General features: G+C 39.3%; 1 protein-coding gene across 2 annotated transcripts in view; it reads right to left on the bottom strand.

Annotated features, from left to right (window-relative positions):
- Positions 1–1,634: 1,634 nt before the first annotated feature.
- The window catches only part of gabrb1 (gamma-aminobutyric acid type A receptor subunit beta1), a 52,860-nt gene continuing 36,655 nt past the window's right edge, over positions 1,635–17,839 (bottom strand). For both annotated transcript variants that reach the window (XM_068717775.1, XM_068717776.1), the window contains exons 6-9: positions 14,224–14,367; positions 13,329–13,481; positions 7,705–7,958; positions 1,635–6,685 (exon numbers count right to left, since the gene is read on the bottom strand). In XM_068717775.1, coding sequence (XP_068573876.1) covers positions 6,344–6,685; positions 7,705–7,958; positions 13,329–13,481; positions 14,224–14,367 — 893 coding nt within the window. In that variant the 3' untranslated portion in view covers positions 1,635–6,343. The remainder of the gene's footprint in view (positions 6,686–7,704; positions 7,959–13,328; positions 13,482–14,223; positions 14,368–17,839) is intronic.

Genomic DNA, 17,839 nt, shown 5'->3' with positions numbered 1-17,839 from the left:
CAGTATGTCTCATATGTTCAGAGACCCTGGTGATTATTAAAAGCGGTAAAGTGAAGCGCCACTACGAGACAAAGCACAACTCTTTTGATCAAACATACCAACTCACATCTGAAATGAAGACACAGAAAATAAACCTAAGAGCCCAATATGATCAGAATCCTAACACGTGAATTCATTGACCAACTATGATGTTAACGATGTTAATGAACCTGAGCCAGCCCTAACTATAAACCTGAACCAGCCCTAACTATAAACCTAAGCCAGCCTTAATTATAAGCATTACCAAAGAGGAAAGCCTTAAGCCTACTCTTAAATGTGGTGAGTGTGTCTGCCCCCCGGACTGAAACTGGAAGCTGGTTCCACAGAAGAGGAGCTTGATAACTGAAGGCTCTGGCTCCCATCTTACTTTTTAAGACTAGGAACCACAAGTAACCCCTCATTAAGGGAGCGCAGCTCTCTACTGGGGTAATATGGTACTATAAGCTCTTTAAGATATGATGGTGCCTGACCAAGTTTTGTACTTTGTAGGTGAGGAGAAGGATTTTAAATTCTATTCCAGATTTTACAGGGATCCAGTTCAGAGACGCTAATACAGGAGTAATATGATCTCTTTTCTTAGTTTTTGTTAGTACACGAGCTGCAGCATTCTGGATCAGCTGGAGAGATTTAAGAGACTTATTAGAGCAGCCTGATAATAATGAATTGCAGTAATCTAGTCTAGAAGTAACAAATGAATGAACTAATTCTTCTGCATCACTTTGAGACAGGCTGTGCCTGATTTTTTAAATATTACGTAGGTGAAAAAAGGCAGTCCTTGAAATTAGTTTTATGTGGGAGTTGAAGGAAATATCCTGATCAAAGGTAACTCTGAGATTCTTTACAGTGCTGCTGGATGTCAGAGCAATGCCATCTAGAGAAACTATATCATTAGATCATTGATTTCGGAGGGGTTCTAGGCCAAATAGAATAACTTCAGTTTTGTCTGAGTTTAACATCAGGAAGTTGCAGGTCATCCAGGTTTTTATGTCCTATAGGCTGCTTGAAGTTTACCGAACTGGTTAGTTTCATCTTGATCGATAGATATAATTGAGTATCATCTGCATAACAACTGGAAAGTAGTGAACTCCTCAATAACACTACAGCAAGCTTTGGAAGCTTGCTGTAGAAAGGTATCGGGGAAATAAGCTGCATGTTACATTTTTTTCACATCAGATCAAATAAACGGCAAACGTGCCACACACAGTTTGTTCTTTTTTTGCAAATTTGATCAGTTTGCAAAAAAATTATTCAATCGTCAAGTTCACCATGCCCAGCTAACGAGACACCTACAAGTGCTTTCTTCAACTATTATCTCAACAGTCGCCTTCAAGATCCACCATCTCATGTGAACTTGTGCAGCAGTCAACTGTGCACATGGATAAATATAGCCTCATTGGGTTAAACTGTTTGGATGCCTCAAAATTGCAGGGCCGGGGGGAATGGACTGACAGTGTACCTTCTGTTTGGTTAAACCGATTCAGCACATATGGAACTACATGCTAACATCTTGAAAAGAAAAAAAGTTCAAATCCAATGATAGACAAAAACACTTGCAGACTAATTTATAAGCCAGCAAAAACACACTTAACATGTAGTTGGTAGAGATGTCAGCAATTTTATTTAAATTGTATCTTTAAGTTGATACAGAGAATTTGTATTTAGTGTTTTCTCCCTCTCACACTCATCCATCCATATGCTTATACCCTCTCACACACACACACACACACACACACACGGACAATGACAAAACCATTCCTGCACAGTGTCCTATGTTTGCCTGTAAACAAGCAGAAAGACGCACACAAGCAAACACACCCACCCCCTATTCCACGTGTGAGCACATATAGAGCATGAGAGAAACATTGTACAGAAATATTACACAATAAGAGTCCAGCACATGTCCTCCCCCTCCACAGCCTGAAGGCAAACCATTTGTTCAGGTCGTCCATTAGCTCGCCCGTTGACAGAAAACGTGTCCATCTGCTCCGATTCCTTTGTTGTGAAGAAAGACAAGTTTTCTTTCACTTCTGTCCGTCCACTCTGCTTAGTCTAAAAACAGCAACGCTGGCGGCATGGAGACCAGCCTCGCACAAGATTCTTTTTCAGCATTGAATTCAAAAGATTCTCTCGTAATGCTGGAATGTCTTAATCCTACAATCTACTCTTAGATAATGGTACCGTACTTTACCTCAGAAAAGATCTTAAAGAGTTCACTCTTGTTTTTGCTTCTCTTTCTTCTTAATCCAAAAAAAGTAAATGATTTGTTTTGAATTCTACTCACTAGATAGAAGTTAGTTAAACCCTGTGAAATATTAAGATTGTTGGTAAAGGCACAATATTCATCAATCAGGAAAGAGCACACTGCGTCCCGTAGAAGTCTATCTGCTTATGCAGGGATTTTTTTGTTTAAAGCCCCGATAAGACCAGCAATCCACAATTTTCCTAACCATCAAGTTGCGGTTGCAGCTGCAACAGTTTGTCCTCAACTGGGGAAATTTTGAGGAAGAAAAAAAACATTTTACCTAACCCACTTCAATTTTGTATCTCATTATGTCTTCTGCTTTTCTGTTTTTATAGTTTTGGCCGTATTTTATGTCAGTAATACTAGATGGAAAAATGGGAACACAGCTAAAGACAGGTTTGAAGGATAGGTTTCCAAAGACAGACTTTGGGAAATACCACTTGACTTTATTTCATCATCACATATTGCCAATATTTCGGGTGCACTCACTTTTATATTTACCTCCAAATATGTAGTTCAGATAATCGGGATAACAGGCAATTGTTTACAACCTGTCTGATTGTCTGACTTTTCAGATTTCTTGACCCGTCTGAGTTTGTTGCTGCGATCTCCGCAATTTAGTTTGTGAGTAAAATGTTTACATTACTGACAGAAAAGATGGCCCAAGTTGTCCTTTAAGAAAACTCAGCTGTTGACCAATCCCACAGTGGACTAACTCACTCAGTGACCAGAAAAATATAAACCCTGCCTGAGCCAAAAAAAGTGAAAAGTTACCATTTGCATTTGTCTCTACAAAAGCCAACAACTCTAATTGCCTGTTTGCTTTGCAAGTGGGCAGATGACAGAGAAAGTCAACAATTGTGTTTCACTAGGACTGTATGGTTTATGGGCTCTAACATGCAGCTTCTTCAAAGTAAAACAATACAAGGACTAGAATAAAGAAATATGAATGTTTGGTCTACCAAGATTGTAAATGCAGGTGACTCTGGCCAGAATAAGGAATTACACAAACACACAATGTGTCTCATTCTACCTGCATGGGGGTGTAACAGCAGACAACTACACAGGGTGCTTCCTCTGTCAATGGCACCCTGTTGAAAGTCTTTAGTGGTTAAGAACAGCTCAGTATCCCAAGGAATTATGCCAATTTTGGACAAATTTCTACACCGCGATCTAAATCTAATATCAACGTTCAGTCATGATGGACACTTTCAATAACGCTTCATGTCTGCCTTCATGTCAAAGAATGTCCAGGAACTGTTCAAGGAACATTCAGATGCAATGACCTGGCCTCTACTGGTCAAGTCGTGTAATACATCGTACTAAGACCTTTGGAATGAACACAAACGCAGCATCCATAGAACGCAGGTCCATCCATTAATCTTGGTAATGTAGAGTGGTGGAGTCGGCATGGTCGGCTGTAACAGCAGCACACTACGGGGCCATGGATAAGACAGGTTGTGGTGGCTGTTATCAGAGCCAACATCGTACTCACACTGGTTCCTAATTTTCTGGTCACTGAGTGTACATGCATAAATCCCACCCAGACACTCTGTGCTTATAACCCTGCTTCAGCTTATACAATAAAAGCTTGTGCCCAACAGATGTATTGAAGCAAAAACCTGAATAAAAGAGAGGGCAAACATTAAGAATGTAATGTTTCTATTCAGATCATCATGGCTCATTGAAAGCTTCAACATGTGAATCATGTCCTATGGCCTTCACAGTCACAAGAGCTAAAACCAAGTTAACACCTTTAGGAGATCCACCACCATCACCAAAACACCAACCAAGGGAATAGACTTTGGAGGAATGCTGTTGTCCAGTAGAGTAGTCAGGCTTGGAGAATCTACGAAATGACAAACGGAGCAGAAGCTGTTCTGGGGAATCCTGGAGGAACACACGGTGTGTAGATGTTTCTTCTCATTTGTTACCCATGTGTAGATGTTAGTTCCTTAGGTAAAAGCAATGTCCACGTCATAAATCATTGGACATTCTGTCCAGCATGGGAAAGTGTTTCTTTAAAGAATGCTTGTACCATTGTGAAGTCAACAGCCATTATATAACCTTTATTTAATCAGGTAATCTCATTATCTCTGTTGCAAGAGAGACCTGAGTACAGCAGAGAAAAAGAAAGGTCCACATCTCCTTTCTCTTCTTTTACAGTTTTCAGCACATACGATCTGCCTCAGCAGGGGACACAGCACACAGAGTTTTGCTTCACTTTGGTTTCCTGTGATTGTAACGCTAGTCCCATCTTTCACGTGACACGATATTGGACATGATGGACAATTCTGCAAAAACCCTTGATGACGTTCAATGATAATGTTTTTTTTTTTTACATTCAATGCCAATGTATTTTCTGTGCATGGCAACCATGTTAAGGTTAGGGCAAGATATTGGGTATGACAAATGAAATTGTGAAGGTGTGGTTGCCAACAGTTACAGTTAGGCAACTAAAACACTTGACAAAGGTTGGGGAAAGATTATTTGAAAGAAAAAAAAAAAAAATCTTAATTACAGGTCTGCAACAGAACACAAACTCCAGTCTGCTGCATGAAACTCAGACTTGCTGCATGCCCATCCATGTCCCTGACCTATACACCCTACCTTTAAGAGCAGACGCTACTTCCTGCATTGGCACTGACCATGATTTGTGAGATGAGAAATGATCTATATCATTATCTATATCATTTCTATGCTTGTAATTACACTTACTACACGTACTACAGTGTGATGCTAATTGGACACACCTACTCTTGCTGTCCTCACCACTAGTTTGTCTTGAAAAATGTTTTTGAACCCGACTGTAGGACTGGAGCAAACTTGAATTTGGGTCTTACAACTAATCCCTAGCCCTGACCACATAAGCCTTGATAATAACCTGAAAGGTAATCCGCTGAAAAATAAAAGTAACTTTGACCTCGTACTTGCTGTTTTAATTATTGAACACATTGAGGTGGATGAACCTCTTTGCAATTCAAACAATTATGGACAGTATATTTTGAGGTTTCGGACTAAAATGTTCAATGAAATTCTGTAATTCTACGTATTTCAAAACCAGCAGCGAGTTTTATCAGGGCTTGAAATTTTGAATGTGATTTTGAGCCTATGGCGACATCATTGCTTATTCTTAACCTGATTTCCTTTAAAGAAAATGACATTGCACATGCCCCTAGACGGTGTGAGGATACAGTAGGTACAAATTTTACAACATTTTTTTGGAGAAATCAGTGGAGTTCGAATTAACATCTGTCCTAAACTTACCTTAAATGCAATGATTGTTCAAAAGCATACAGTATAATGATTATAATACAATACTGAGCTGGAATGGCTCAGTAGAGCCATGTGAAGCTTTTTTACAGAAATGAAAAGAAACTTTTCAGAAAAAACACGTCATTCATGAAAAGCAATCCGACATGTTTGTAAGCTCAAGCATGACTGTCTGAGAAGGATTTCAACACAATGATACATATCCAACTCCTCAAAATGTACCTCAGTCACAGCACTGGGTTTAAACCAAATAAGGACTAACTCATTACAATGTCATTTGTTACTACTACTGGTTTTGCTCTGGTTTTCCTTTTCTTTTTTTACATTTTTTTTTTTAACCTAAGCTAACACAAAGTTGTGTTCCATTCACATGCAAAAAGTGAGATAACAGAAGGTAAGAAAAAGAGATAGAGCAAATTGAAAGATCGTTGCCCGTAATGTTGGAGTCACCAAAGTCTTTTCGGCATGTTTGACCTTAGAAATACCTTTACTGTCTTAAATTCCATTATTTTTATCTATCTATTTTCTATAGATGAGTACAGGAAAAGTGATAGGATTTTTAATAAATTATAACTCTGTTTTATATATATATATATATATATATATATGTATATATTTATATATTCAATTTTATTTACATTGTAAAGACATCCAGTACTACTCATTCCAAAACAGGATTTGTACAAATGGACTGAGCGCTCCTTAATTTTCATTGCTGTACAAGACCTAGGTAGCTTTTCTATCAAATCTTTAGCAGTGGTGCTGCCACATAGGCTCACTACTGCCACCCTAATGGACATAGTAAAGCCAGTAGACCAGGTTGAAGAAGGTGAATGCGATTGGGAAGATGACACGAGACCACTTGTCTATGGCGTTGACATCCGTGAGGTCGGGGATCTTGACTTTGAGCTGTGAGGCCCTCCTCCGCAAGCGGCCCTTCTTGTTGCTCACTGGCCGGTCCATGGGCGGTCGCCCATATAGGTCTCGGCTTGTCATGGGCTTGCGGTACTGTATGCTGGCACTGTCATACGAGAACATGGTGGCCCGAGGGTCGTTGAGAACGCCCATCATGTCTGCTCCACTCATCTCACTGGTTAGGTTGGTCAGGAGGATGTTTCCATGAGCATCAACCTGAAGAAGAAGGTTATCAGATTTCATTAAATTAATTTTGTAACCAAAACAATATAATGCAAAGTCGATTAGCAGCATCCAATTTAGGAGAAATGCATGGGAGTTTGAGCATTGCGTTCCAGACTGGCCCATATAGGTAAAACCTTTTTTAGGCATTCTTTTTTTTCAAACAATTTTTAAAGAAGCATATAGTGTTTTCTTTTAGGAGCTGGAAATAGGTGGAAGTAGCAAAAAATTCCAGATTAATAGCATCAGCATTTGAAACACACTCTTCTAACGCTTGCGTCCAACCATTTTTGCAACTTTCTGAAACCGACAGTCCAACTGTCACGTTCACTTTATGCAGCGATTGGCCAGGTATACGGAGGTGTTACAGTGGGCAGGGTTTGAACTACACTATTTGATTCTCGACACAACTACTTCTGTCAAATTGGGATTTGGAGAGGTAAAACTTCAGCAACACTTGTAGTATGCAAAAGAACATTATTGTTAGACCAACGCATTTGACCGCCATCAGGGTCATCTTCACCGCTTAAGTCTTTTTTCTTCTCCATGTTGTGCCATACATTTCTGCTCTTCTTTTCCATTGGGAGGCAGCCTTGTAATCCCACTTTTGACTGGGAACCAGTATACACTTTTTGCCCATTTACATGGTCAGACAACAGGTCTTAGGACCTAGTTACTTTTAAGAATACTAGAGAAATGTCTCATTAAAGGGAGTTCATATGATCAACAGTGTGAATGATTCTTTGTTTTTATTTTTTATTTCTGGTGCGCAAGAACTTGATCGTAATTGTTCCTTGAAAACTAAGCTACTATTTTCACACCACTGTAAATCTGTTTCATTCATATACTGGAGAACACAATGGAGAGATTATATACCCTGTAAAATGTTGCTAGGCCTGCTAAGCACATATATATATATATATATATGTGTAGAGGTAGTGATGGCCAACTGTTGGCTTGGCGTGTCCAGGCTCTATGATGTCATTAACCAAACAGTTAAGCCTCTTTCCCACCTGCACTTTGTTGCTCTCCAGTCTACTCTTATGCTCGTTGTTGGACTTGGCAGCCTTTTCTGCCACCTTCTTCTGCAGGTGGGGACCTCGACCGAAGAAGATGTAGTTGACAAAGGCATACTCCAGCAAGGCCAGAAATACAAACACAAAACATCCCATGAGGAAAATGTCAATGGCCTTGACGTAGGGGATCTTGGGAAGAGTCTCCCTAAGGTGGGTATTGATGGTGGTCATTGTCAGCACCGTGGTTATACCTGCAGACAAGCAGATGGGGAGGGAGGGGACGGTTAGAAGGAGGTCTTTCGGCAAGGCTGCATGCTGAGGGAACACCATAGCTGCAGAAGAAGAAGGCTTCCATAAGCTCGTATTACAAAACAACTCTCATAAACATTCTGTGGCAGTTAAAAAAAAGATTTGGGATCATATCCAGTGACTCGTTTATGACAAATTTGAGCTTTCAAAACATTCTGAATCACCATGACATTCACAAGCATTCCATTTTCTCTTTAAGTAGTGGTGTGACTCAGGGGTATGCTGGTCAATTGGTTGTTCAGTCCACCACTTTAGTCTAGACTGAAATATCATGACACAAAAATTTACATAGAATTTTGTAGAGACATTCAAGGTCAATGTAGCTTAATGAGTTTGGTGATGCCCTGACTTTTCATCTAGTTCCACCACCAGGTTGAATTTCTTTTTGGTTCAGATTGAAATTAGGGATGCACCGATACATGTACAAACATCGGGTATCGGGTCAGATACCGTGCTTCATGTACTTGTACTGTTAAAACTACCTCGATACAACCTCATCCATCCAGTGCAAGCCTGCCGTAAAATTTGAGAGTGTCAGGTCTATCGAGAGAGAGTCAGTAAAAGATGTGGATGTCGCAATGCAGTTTGTGATCATCTCTTTTTTGGTAAATAAATGCTACAACTGTTCAAGACCCGTGAGGAGACCCGAGCTAAGTTTTCATGTCTTGCTCGTCTACCAGCTGATGATTACAGAGAACTGGGTTAGCCCCGAAGTTTGCAACAACTCAGATGCACTTAAGGTGGGCTGACCTTTGACGTGGCCCAGCTAATCTCCTTGATTTGACTTTTGCTCAGTTTTTTTATTTTAAATATTTCTTTTAACTGTCACTACCCTAACAGCAAAGCACTATGCTCTGTTTAAATCAGGAAAACACAATATTGAATGTTAAAATGTACAGCATCATGTTGCATATTTCATTTGTTACAGTCAGAAAGTGAGAACATCTGATGACAATAAAACATTATTTAATGTTTTTCAAGTCATTGTTAGAACTGTAATGGTATTATCAACTACTCATATCGGTACTCGGTATCGGCAAGTACTCAAATAGAAGTACTTGTACTTGGTCTGAAAAAAGTGGTATTGGTGCATTCCTTTGAGATTACAACTCAGGAGAATTGTACTACTTCGATAATCAACCAACTTTTCATAAAGCGGCATCATCAAAAAGACTATGTTGGTTTATGGTCCAAATACCTGCAAAACGAATCATCTTCCCATCAGCCGCCGACAAAACACAAACAAGTTCAGGACTTTCATCCATGAGACTACTGTTTTTGCCTTGTGCAAAACTAAAAGTAACCATCGACTTTTTGTCATTTCAGTCCTGAGTCGTTAGTCACTTGGTAGATGGGGTCCCTAGAGCGTTTTAGTTTGAAGTTAAGGCCACTGACCAGATGTCGGTATTTGACGAGTTGGTAGTGGGAATGTGTTGGAAACAAGAAGAAGAAGCTGACACTTCTGTTTGAGTTCATTTTTGCTCAAAATAACCATGGATGACCATTTCGACGAAGCTCTAGCTGAACATGTTCACAAGTGTTGGTATATTTATGAAACTTTATGACACATGCTTGGAATGAAATGAACTGCTCTCCCCCCAGATTAAAACATGTCAAAAGAAAGTTAGTTTACTGATGTACATACAGTATGTCCTCAACACTTACCCCATCGAACAAAGCCATTAAGTCTCGGGTTATCGGTGTGTGTGTGTCAGGGTAAAGCACAAAGACAGGCAAAGAGCCATAGGCTACATCCACACTACTACGTTTCTGTTTTAAAACACATATCTTTAGCTACGTTTACGCCTAGTGTTTGAAAATGGTACCGACGCCCTGTTAGTTTGAAAACTCGTAGTGTGGATGAGAGGAAACATGGACCTTTGAAAACGATGACATAGACATCCGCGTCTGCTACTTAATTTAAAACGAAAACATACTGGTGTGGATGTAGCCAGAGAGAGGTTTGCGACGCTGTTATTTTCTGCGGAGTGAGTTACAAAGTTACAAAGTGCTTCACAATAAACACATATGATCCAGAACCCAAGAGGGAAAAGAAGATGGAGCATAATTGTACAAGTGCAACAAATACAATCAGTTACATGTAATAAGCCATATGGTAAAAGTGAGTCTTTAGAAAAGATTTAAAAGAGGATACTGAATTTGCGCCCAGACTAGAAGAGAGATTATTAATGCAGCTTGTAGTGGAGCCAGCAGGGGTAATTCAAATTTGGAGTCATTTAATAGCAGGATGTTTTTGGACATCCAAAAAAAGCCTATTTGGTAAACAGAAGGGGACCCAAAATAGACCCCTGGGGAACCCCACAGAAGAGGACGATCTCCAAGCATTACAGAAAATGACCTGTTTGACAGATAAGACATTAACCAATCCAGCGCCACATCACTGAAGCCACTGTATCAAAGGCTGAGCTGAGGTCAATAAGACTTCAAATGGAATACAGGCCTGTGTCAGCCTCAGGCCTAACACAGTGTTAGTCTCAGTGCTGTGTTGGGAGCAAAAGCTAGACTGACATTTCTCAAATATTGAATTGCTACTCCTTAAAAGAATCAGTTGAGTGGAAACAGTCTTTTCTAAAATATTTGACAAATATTGCAGCTTGGAGATGGGTCTAGAATTACTTAAAACTGAAGGATCTAAGGAGGGCTTCTTTGAAAGTGGATAAACAGTAGCATGTTTAGATTTAGAAGCGAAAATACCAGTTGACAGAGAGCAGTTAATAATGGCTAAAATGTCTCGACCAACCATCTGAAATATAGCTTTTAAAACCAAGTGGCAATGAAGTCTGAAGGGCAAGTGGATGATTTTAAAAGTGCAACAGTGCGTTCCAAGGTTGACAGAGAGATTTGGCTAAAATGGGTTAGTGGTGAAGGTGGGCAGGAGTCAACATCAAGCTCCACAAGTTCAGCATTAAACTGCTTAGGAAACTCCTCACATCTCTCTGGGGTTGAATCAACTGACTGTCTAGGCCAGGGATGAGATTATTCCATTCCAGTTTCGTTCTGCCTTGTCTCTTTAAGTTCCTCACATCTTCATTGTACCATGGCAGAAAATAAGGTTTCAACTTCTTACACCTGAGTGGATCTATGGAATCTAAAATGTTTGTGCAGGAACTGTTAAAATCACTGACAAGCTGCTCTACAGTGAGGTCAAACTCTTCACGGATATTAAAAGGTGTGTGATTCAGTAAAAGCATGGCAGAAGCAAGGAACAGAGAGTGAATTTAGGGGGCGAGGGCAGGTCATTGTGGGGGGTTTGTGATCAGGAGAGAACATTGGAACGTTGAAAAAAGCACTGCCTTCATCATGGCTTGGTTGCTTCACAAATTGGGTAAAATTAAAAGAATGTAAAAGTTTAATAAAATCAGAAGTAAACGAGGAGGAAAAGATGCTGCAAACATGGATATTAAAGTCACCAAGAACAAGAACTGTACCATAATGTAACATAATGAATATTTCCTACAAACCTTCATTTTGCTAGTTAGCTAAGATAACCACTTCCTGCCAGCTTTTATTTTGTAAGTGCCTTTTTATGTTTCGGGTCCTTTATTTTGAGGCCCTTCTGGCGAAACCGGAAGCAGATACAAATCTAGTCTGAGAGTAGTAACTTGACATCATGACTTTGCATGAAAAAAGTACGATAATTGATGGTGTGGAATCATTTTCTTAACCATCTGCAATAAGGGTTGCTTCATTAACGGTTAAACACCTAGCTGGAACGAGAACATGATATTGTGTGTTTATTGTGTTTTATGACCATCTTTAGTGACATTTTATCTTAATTAAACAAATAAAAGGGTGGTCAAATGTTTTACTGTTTCAACTACATGCTAATGTTAGCTTAATAGATATGGCTAAATTGCTATGCTGTAATTTTAAGCTAATGCTAAATTTCAGTCTTTACATGTGCTTTTGATAGGTATATACTGTATATGAGAAAATGTTTTAATTAATGGCCACATGTATAGCTGAATGCAATTTAATGAATGTTTATACTCGTAAGAGCTCAACTATGTTTTATCTGTTCCGTAGCTCCTATGATTATTTATGAAGATTGTTTTTTATGGTGAGAAAAGTAAATTTATGTTCATCAAAATAAGGATGACGGTTGAACAAAAATAAAGGCCTCTAGAAACATTAGTAGGCCATCCATCCATCCATCCATCCATCCATCCATCCATCCATCCATCTAAATAAAGTCTCAAGAGTACTAAGTCAAGTGTCTACAATCGTGGAAGTGCACAGACAGCGTCCCGCCAGTACCCCTGAAGTGCACAAGGGGCGAGGGCCCGTTCATTGCTGCTTGCAGCTTTAATTATTAGGGCTCGGGCCAAATGGTCATATTGTTTTTGTAAAGATTATTATTAGGGCGTGAGCACAACAGTGTCAGTGCCGATGCATGTTTAGCGCCCACTAATGTGTGGAAGGTCTTAGTTGGGACATAGTTGCTCCAATATTGCAAAATTTTAAGACACACATTGCTTTCAAAATTTTGGACATATTTACCATAGGTTTTCATTAGCTCCACATAACCGGAACTCGGGCATTTTGAATTTGAATCTCTAACACTACATGGTGGATTCAAAAGTGGTACAAAATCCGCCTTTAATCATTTCCTGCATTTGGAAGGCCTTAGTTGGGACATAGCAGCTCTGGCATTCACAAAACGGGGTATTCACATTGCTATCATCATTTGGACATAGTTCACATTGGCTTTCATTCGGAAGTCAGCCATTTTAATTTTTTTATGTATTTTATGCAAACTTAGTTTTTTTAGCTCCTCCTTGTGGGTTTATTGGATTTCTTTCAGATTTCGTTGGAATAACCCTCTGGCTAATGTGATGCTATATTGCCAAAGACTAATTGATACCTTATTCAATGATGTCATAGTTCAGGTGACAATACGTTATTTTAGCCACCGTATCGAATGTTTTGGAATTCCTTCAAAAAGGATGTTTACAAAATGTTGTGGGATCATAGCTCTCATCCTTAAAAAAAAAGAGTTTAGTTAATAGAGGCCACATTTCCATTGGACATTTTGACCTGATAACGGCGCAAGATGAAAAGTCAGAGAATCACCAGTTATTTAAATTTATCGCCTGGGGACCATGAATGTCTGTAAAAAAAATGTCATGGCATTACATGTAATAGTTGTTGTGATACAGTCTGGACCAATGTAGTGGACTAACTGACTGGCTAACAGACATACATTGCCTCAAAGAGTCATGCCACTAACATGACTAAAAATCATACCAGCAAACATAATTGCTCATGTAAAGAATTGAAAAGTCACTGACCTAAGGCTACTCTGGCAGCCGACGCGTCATAGTTGATCCAGAAGGAGACCCAGGACAGGATGGTGATCAGGGTGGAGGGCATATAGGTTTGCAGGATGAAATAGCCGATGTTCCTCTTCAGCTTAAAGCTCAGGGACAGACGTGGATAAGAGCCTGTTACACACAGGGTTACAGATATGTATTCAGATTCATACGTACATTGTTAATGTAGTGCTACAAATCAAAGAAATATAAAATATGATGTACAGTCAGAAAGACAACAGTCTCCGGGATCAATCCGTTTAAATACAACACAGCTGTTGATATTAACCTGTACTTAAGTTGATTTTGGAGCAGATAGACGGGCCAGTGCGGCAGCTTGGGGATGATTGCTGGTAACATGCATTTTTATGAGCCATGAACAATCACTATTTCATAACAGAAACAGCTAAATCTACACGTAAATGAAAACTGTGTGAATTCGATGACTGAAAACACGGGATGACAAAGAACAGAAGCAGACTAAAGAGAGGTTTAAGGGGCTGGAATCCACAGAGTAACTGGCTTTGTCTTGACACAGTGTCTCAGCCATCAACATATAAACCTGGATCTCTGTAAAAATACTGAATCTATACATGGTGGAGATACAGTTTTAACAATTCTTTCAATGGATTGGACTTAATTAGTAAATGAAAGCAGTATTAGGTCAAAAAGAAAGAAAAGAAAGTGAGAGCAGCAGAGTAGTGAAAATGATATGACTGTCATTGTACTGATGGAAGTAGTGCTGTGGAAATGTACGTTATGCTGAATTTACCATACAATATCCCACCAATTATTGTACAACAAATTTCATTTGTTTTTACTAAAATGCACAGATGAAAAGAGTAGTTGAGCTGATACCATATGACTCTGTTACCTGTGGCAAACACAGCTTTCTTGGACTGGGTTTGGTAGTCCATGATGGAGAATTGGGGGAGTTCAATGTTCTCCACCCCAGTGACTGAGCCTGCGTTTGCTCCTCCCTGCCAGTAGAATTCAATGTCATCCGTGGTGTATCCATCTATAAAGGGCAGAGGAATACAACAAGTTGAACCTCAATTGAAACACAGGGACAAGCACATTGGGATTCAGGCACAATGCAGTGAACGGAATGCCATCATGAGTTGACACCAGCCGTGTTTAGTTTGGAATTCAGAAGCGTTGTCTCAGTTTGGAACCTGGACACAGCTGTTTACATATCTGCTCTACCTGACAAAACATTAATAGTTATATATATATATATATATATATATATATATATATATATATATATATATATATATATATATATAATATTGGTCTTTACAAAGCACTGTGTGACTGGATACTGGACTTTCTGTCTGTTGGAGGGATCATGGGAGTTTGCATCCATGTTCCAACCCTCACCTATGGTCATGACTGGTGAGTAGTGATCGGAAGAATGAAATTGCTCAGACATCCAGAGTGAGCTCAGAGTAGAGCCGCTGCTCATTCTTCATAAAAGGGGCTAGCTGAGGTGTTTCGGGCATCTGATCAGGACGCCTCCTGGGCACTTCCCTTAAGAGGTTTTAACGAGTCCAACGGGTCAGAGCCGGAACATGCTGGAGGGACTATATCTTGTCTGGCCTAGCAACACCTCAGGGTTCCTCAGGAAAAGCTGGAAAGTGTTGCTGGGTAGAGGGACGTCTGGAACACCCTCCTTGGCCTGCTGCCCCTGTGACACGGGCCCAGCTAAGCGGAAGATGATGGATGGATGGTTTTAATGGATATCAGAATAGTTTTTTTTTATATATTTTAAAATATTTCTTTAGGAATATAATGTTCTAAATATATATTTTTCTGTCATGGAGCCTCCCAGTGAAAGCATTTCACACAATATTACAGTATAACTGTTACAGTATAATTGTTGCTCCATTACTAGAGCAACAATAAACATCTCAAATATTGGACCAATGCAATGTTTCTGTTCTACCTATTCAGTTACCATGATTCTTACCATACAACTAAGTCAACTACAATTTGCTGATGCAACGAAAAAGTGGAGATAGCCCTATGATGGATTGTTTAATTTTCAGTTGAAGTGACACGACTGTCTATCACATTTTTAGGAGCTTACTTACAGTTATACAGAAAAAGTAATAAGCTTTATGTTAGTGAGGCTTAACAACCGTAATGACAGATGCAATATTTGACCAAAATCTCTGTGCACGCTACTTTTTTGTTGAAAATACATTTTAATCTTGAACAAGAAATGATAATAACAGTGAAATGTTCCTGATCCAAGAAAAAACAAATCAGTGAGACTGATGCAGGAATTAGGCCTCTCATTTTCTGTTCAGCTGCTGAACATATTCAAGTTCCCCATAGGCTGAACTGAAACAACAATAAAGTCTCTCTCTAGGCTATGTTTACAGCCTGAAGCAGAGTGAAACAGAACCCCGCTGCCCTTTCAGTAATTAGACCAATTTAATTGGGCTAGCTAGTCCCTCTCTTATGATTCTCCATCTGATCTAAAGGCAGCAGAAGGATTTTAGGGAATTAGCTACATCTCATTACTGGAAGGGCCTCATTATGATTTTATCCTCTGTTTTTTTCTTCTCATCCACTTAATGTAGGCTATGTGAGATTATTTTAAAATGTTGGTATACTTTTAATGGACAAAAATCATTAGACCTAGATATAGTTTAGCTGCAGAAATATGTCATCATTATCAATGCATTACTTTTATTCAAATGCATACACATCGGCAATATTTAAATAGTCAGTTCAGTTCTGCTATAATGTTGGTTTTATAACTTTCTCACAGAAACACAGATGTCTCCTGGATGATTAAACATATTTGTTAAAGGTTCTCTATATGATATTCAGAGCATTAATATAGAAGCAAAACATTATTTTCTAAGTAAAGATATAGTGAAGTAATGGGTACCTGAATACAATAATATAGGAAATATAAAAAATAGTATACAAATAGAACCACAACAAAAGAGAGAGGGTATATCACACGAGACAGGAACATTATAAAACATAAAGACATGAAGTGTCTCAATAGCCTTTTTGTTAGTCAAACAAAACACTAAATGTTTTTAGTGATGAATTTATTTTAATAAACAAAAAAAATTATCTTTAAAAATATGATCAATGAAAATCTGCAAAGATCTTGCCAGAATCTATTGGTGTTGGAAAACAATGCCAAAATAAGTTTTAAACTATTTCTGAATAATCATTCTAGAAAGAGAGTTTGTGTTCATGTTTTGTTTTTTGCACATAGTGAATGGAAAGGTACTATTTATAAATAACTTTAAAGGACAGTTTCATAACCTTATTTAAGATTAAGTATTCATGAGGAAGCGCACAGAGCTTCTTTTAATAGCCTATATATTATTTACAAACAGATTCCAATATGCCATGACATATGGGATAGTGATGACATTCATTTCAAAACAGGGCATGTATGGCTCTATTATTATTTTGGGTATGTAGTGAGAAACAAATTCTTCCTACTGTGGAGTTGGCTGGGTTGGGGTTTGCCCTCTAAGAGCTATAGTCAGCTGGATTGAGCTGTTTGCAGCTTGCAAGTTCTGTTCTCGCTTGCTTACGGAGGAGCTGTGGCTAAGAGAGGAGGACTTTACTGTGCTTTGCGTTGAAGGTGGCGGACAGCAGCTTGGAAGACAATCAGAATACTTTGCACCCACACGGTGGTGATGGCGCTGTCAGCGACGCTAGGTACAATGTCTGCAAGCCATGTCTTTGTGCCCCTGGGACTCTTCCACAAAGAGAACAATCCAAAGGTGGTTTTGAGGCCTCTGTCTCAATCCAGTTTGGCACAAATGCTGACCATCCTTCCCTAACTGCAGTCAGAACTGACATTCTGGAAAAGAAACCCCGTGTCTTCCATTGTCAGGGTTCACCTCTGGAGAGCGAGTTACACATATCAGTGTTCACGGACACATCCCCCTCTGGATGGAATGGGATATGCCAGTTTTAAGTTGTGAGGGAATTGGGGAATCCTCCATCCCCTCACAAAGGCTTTCTGGAGTCATTCAAGGCACTAAAAGTACTGCAACATCTGATAACATGTCATGTGCGGACAAGCAGAAAGGTGTGCGCTCAGACCTGCTGCTTAAAATAGCTGGGAGCCTGCTGCTGTGGTCACAGAGACACCTCCTCTACCATCAGAGTGGTGTAAATCCTTGGACTACAGTACCTCGCTGTAGACGCATTGTCTCGCGGAGGTCCATAGCACAACAACCCACCATTAGGAGTGGATGACTTCTCTCACAGACTGTGACCCAGAGCTCTCCTCTAAGCATTTGTCCCTTCAGTTCCTCTGATTCCTCAGATTTTGTTGGTTTTACTTTATTTGTATACAGATGAATAAAGTTTAAACAACGGGGCATCAATTAGATCAAATAGGGGTGCTATGGAGATTGACTCGCTATTGTTCTGTAAATCAACAGAGCAGATTTTGAAAACTTTTAAATAATGTTTGAATTCATTAATTAATAAATTAC

Source organism: Cebidichthys violaceus, unplaced genomic scaffold, assembly GCF_023349555.1.
Source record: "Cebidichthys violaceus isolate CVI_PGR_0920_01 unplaced genomic scaffold, fCebVio1.0.p SCAF_22, whole genome shotgun sequence".
NCBI classification, from domain to species: Eukaryota; Metazoa; Chordata; class Actinopteri; order Perciformes; family Stichaeidae; genus Cebidichthys; species Cebidichthys violaceus.
The sequence above is the reverse complement of the archived record's forward strand: the minus strand, read 5'-3'. Positions and strand labels throughout refer to the sequence as shown.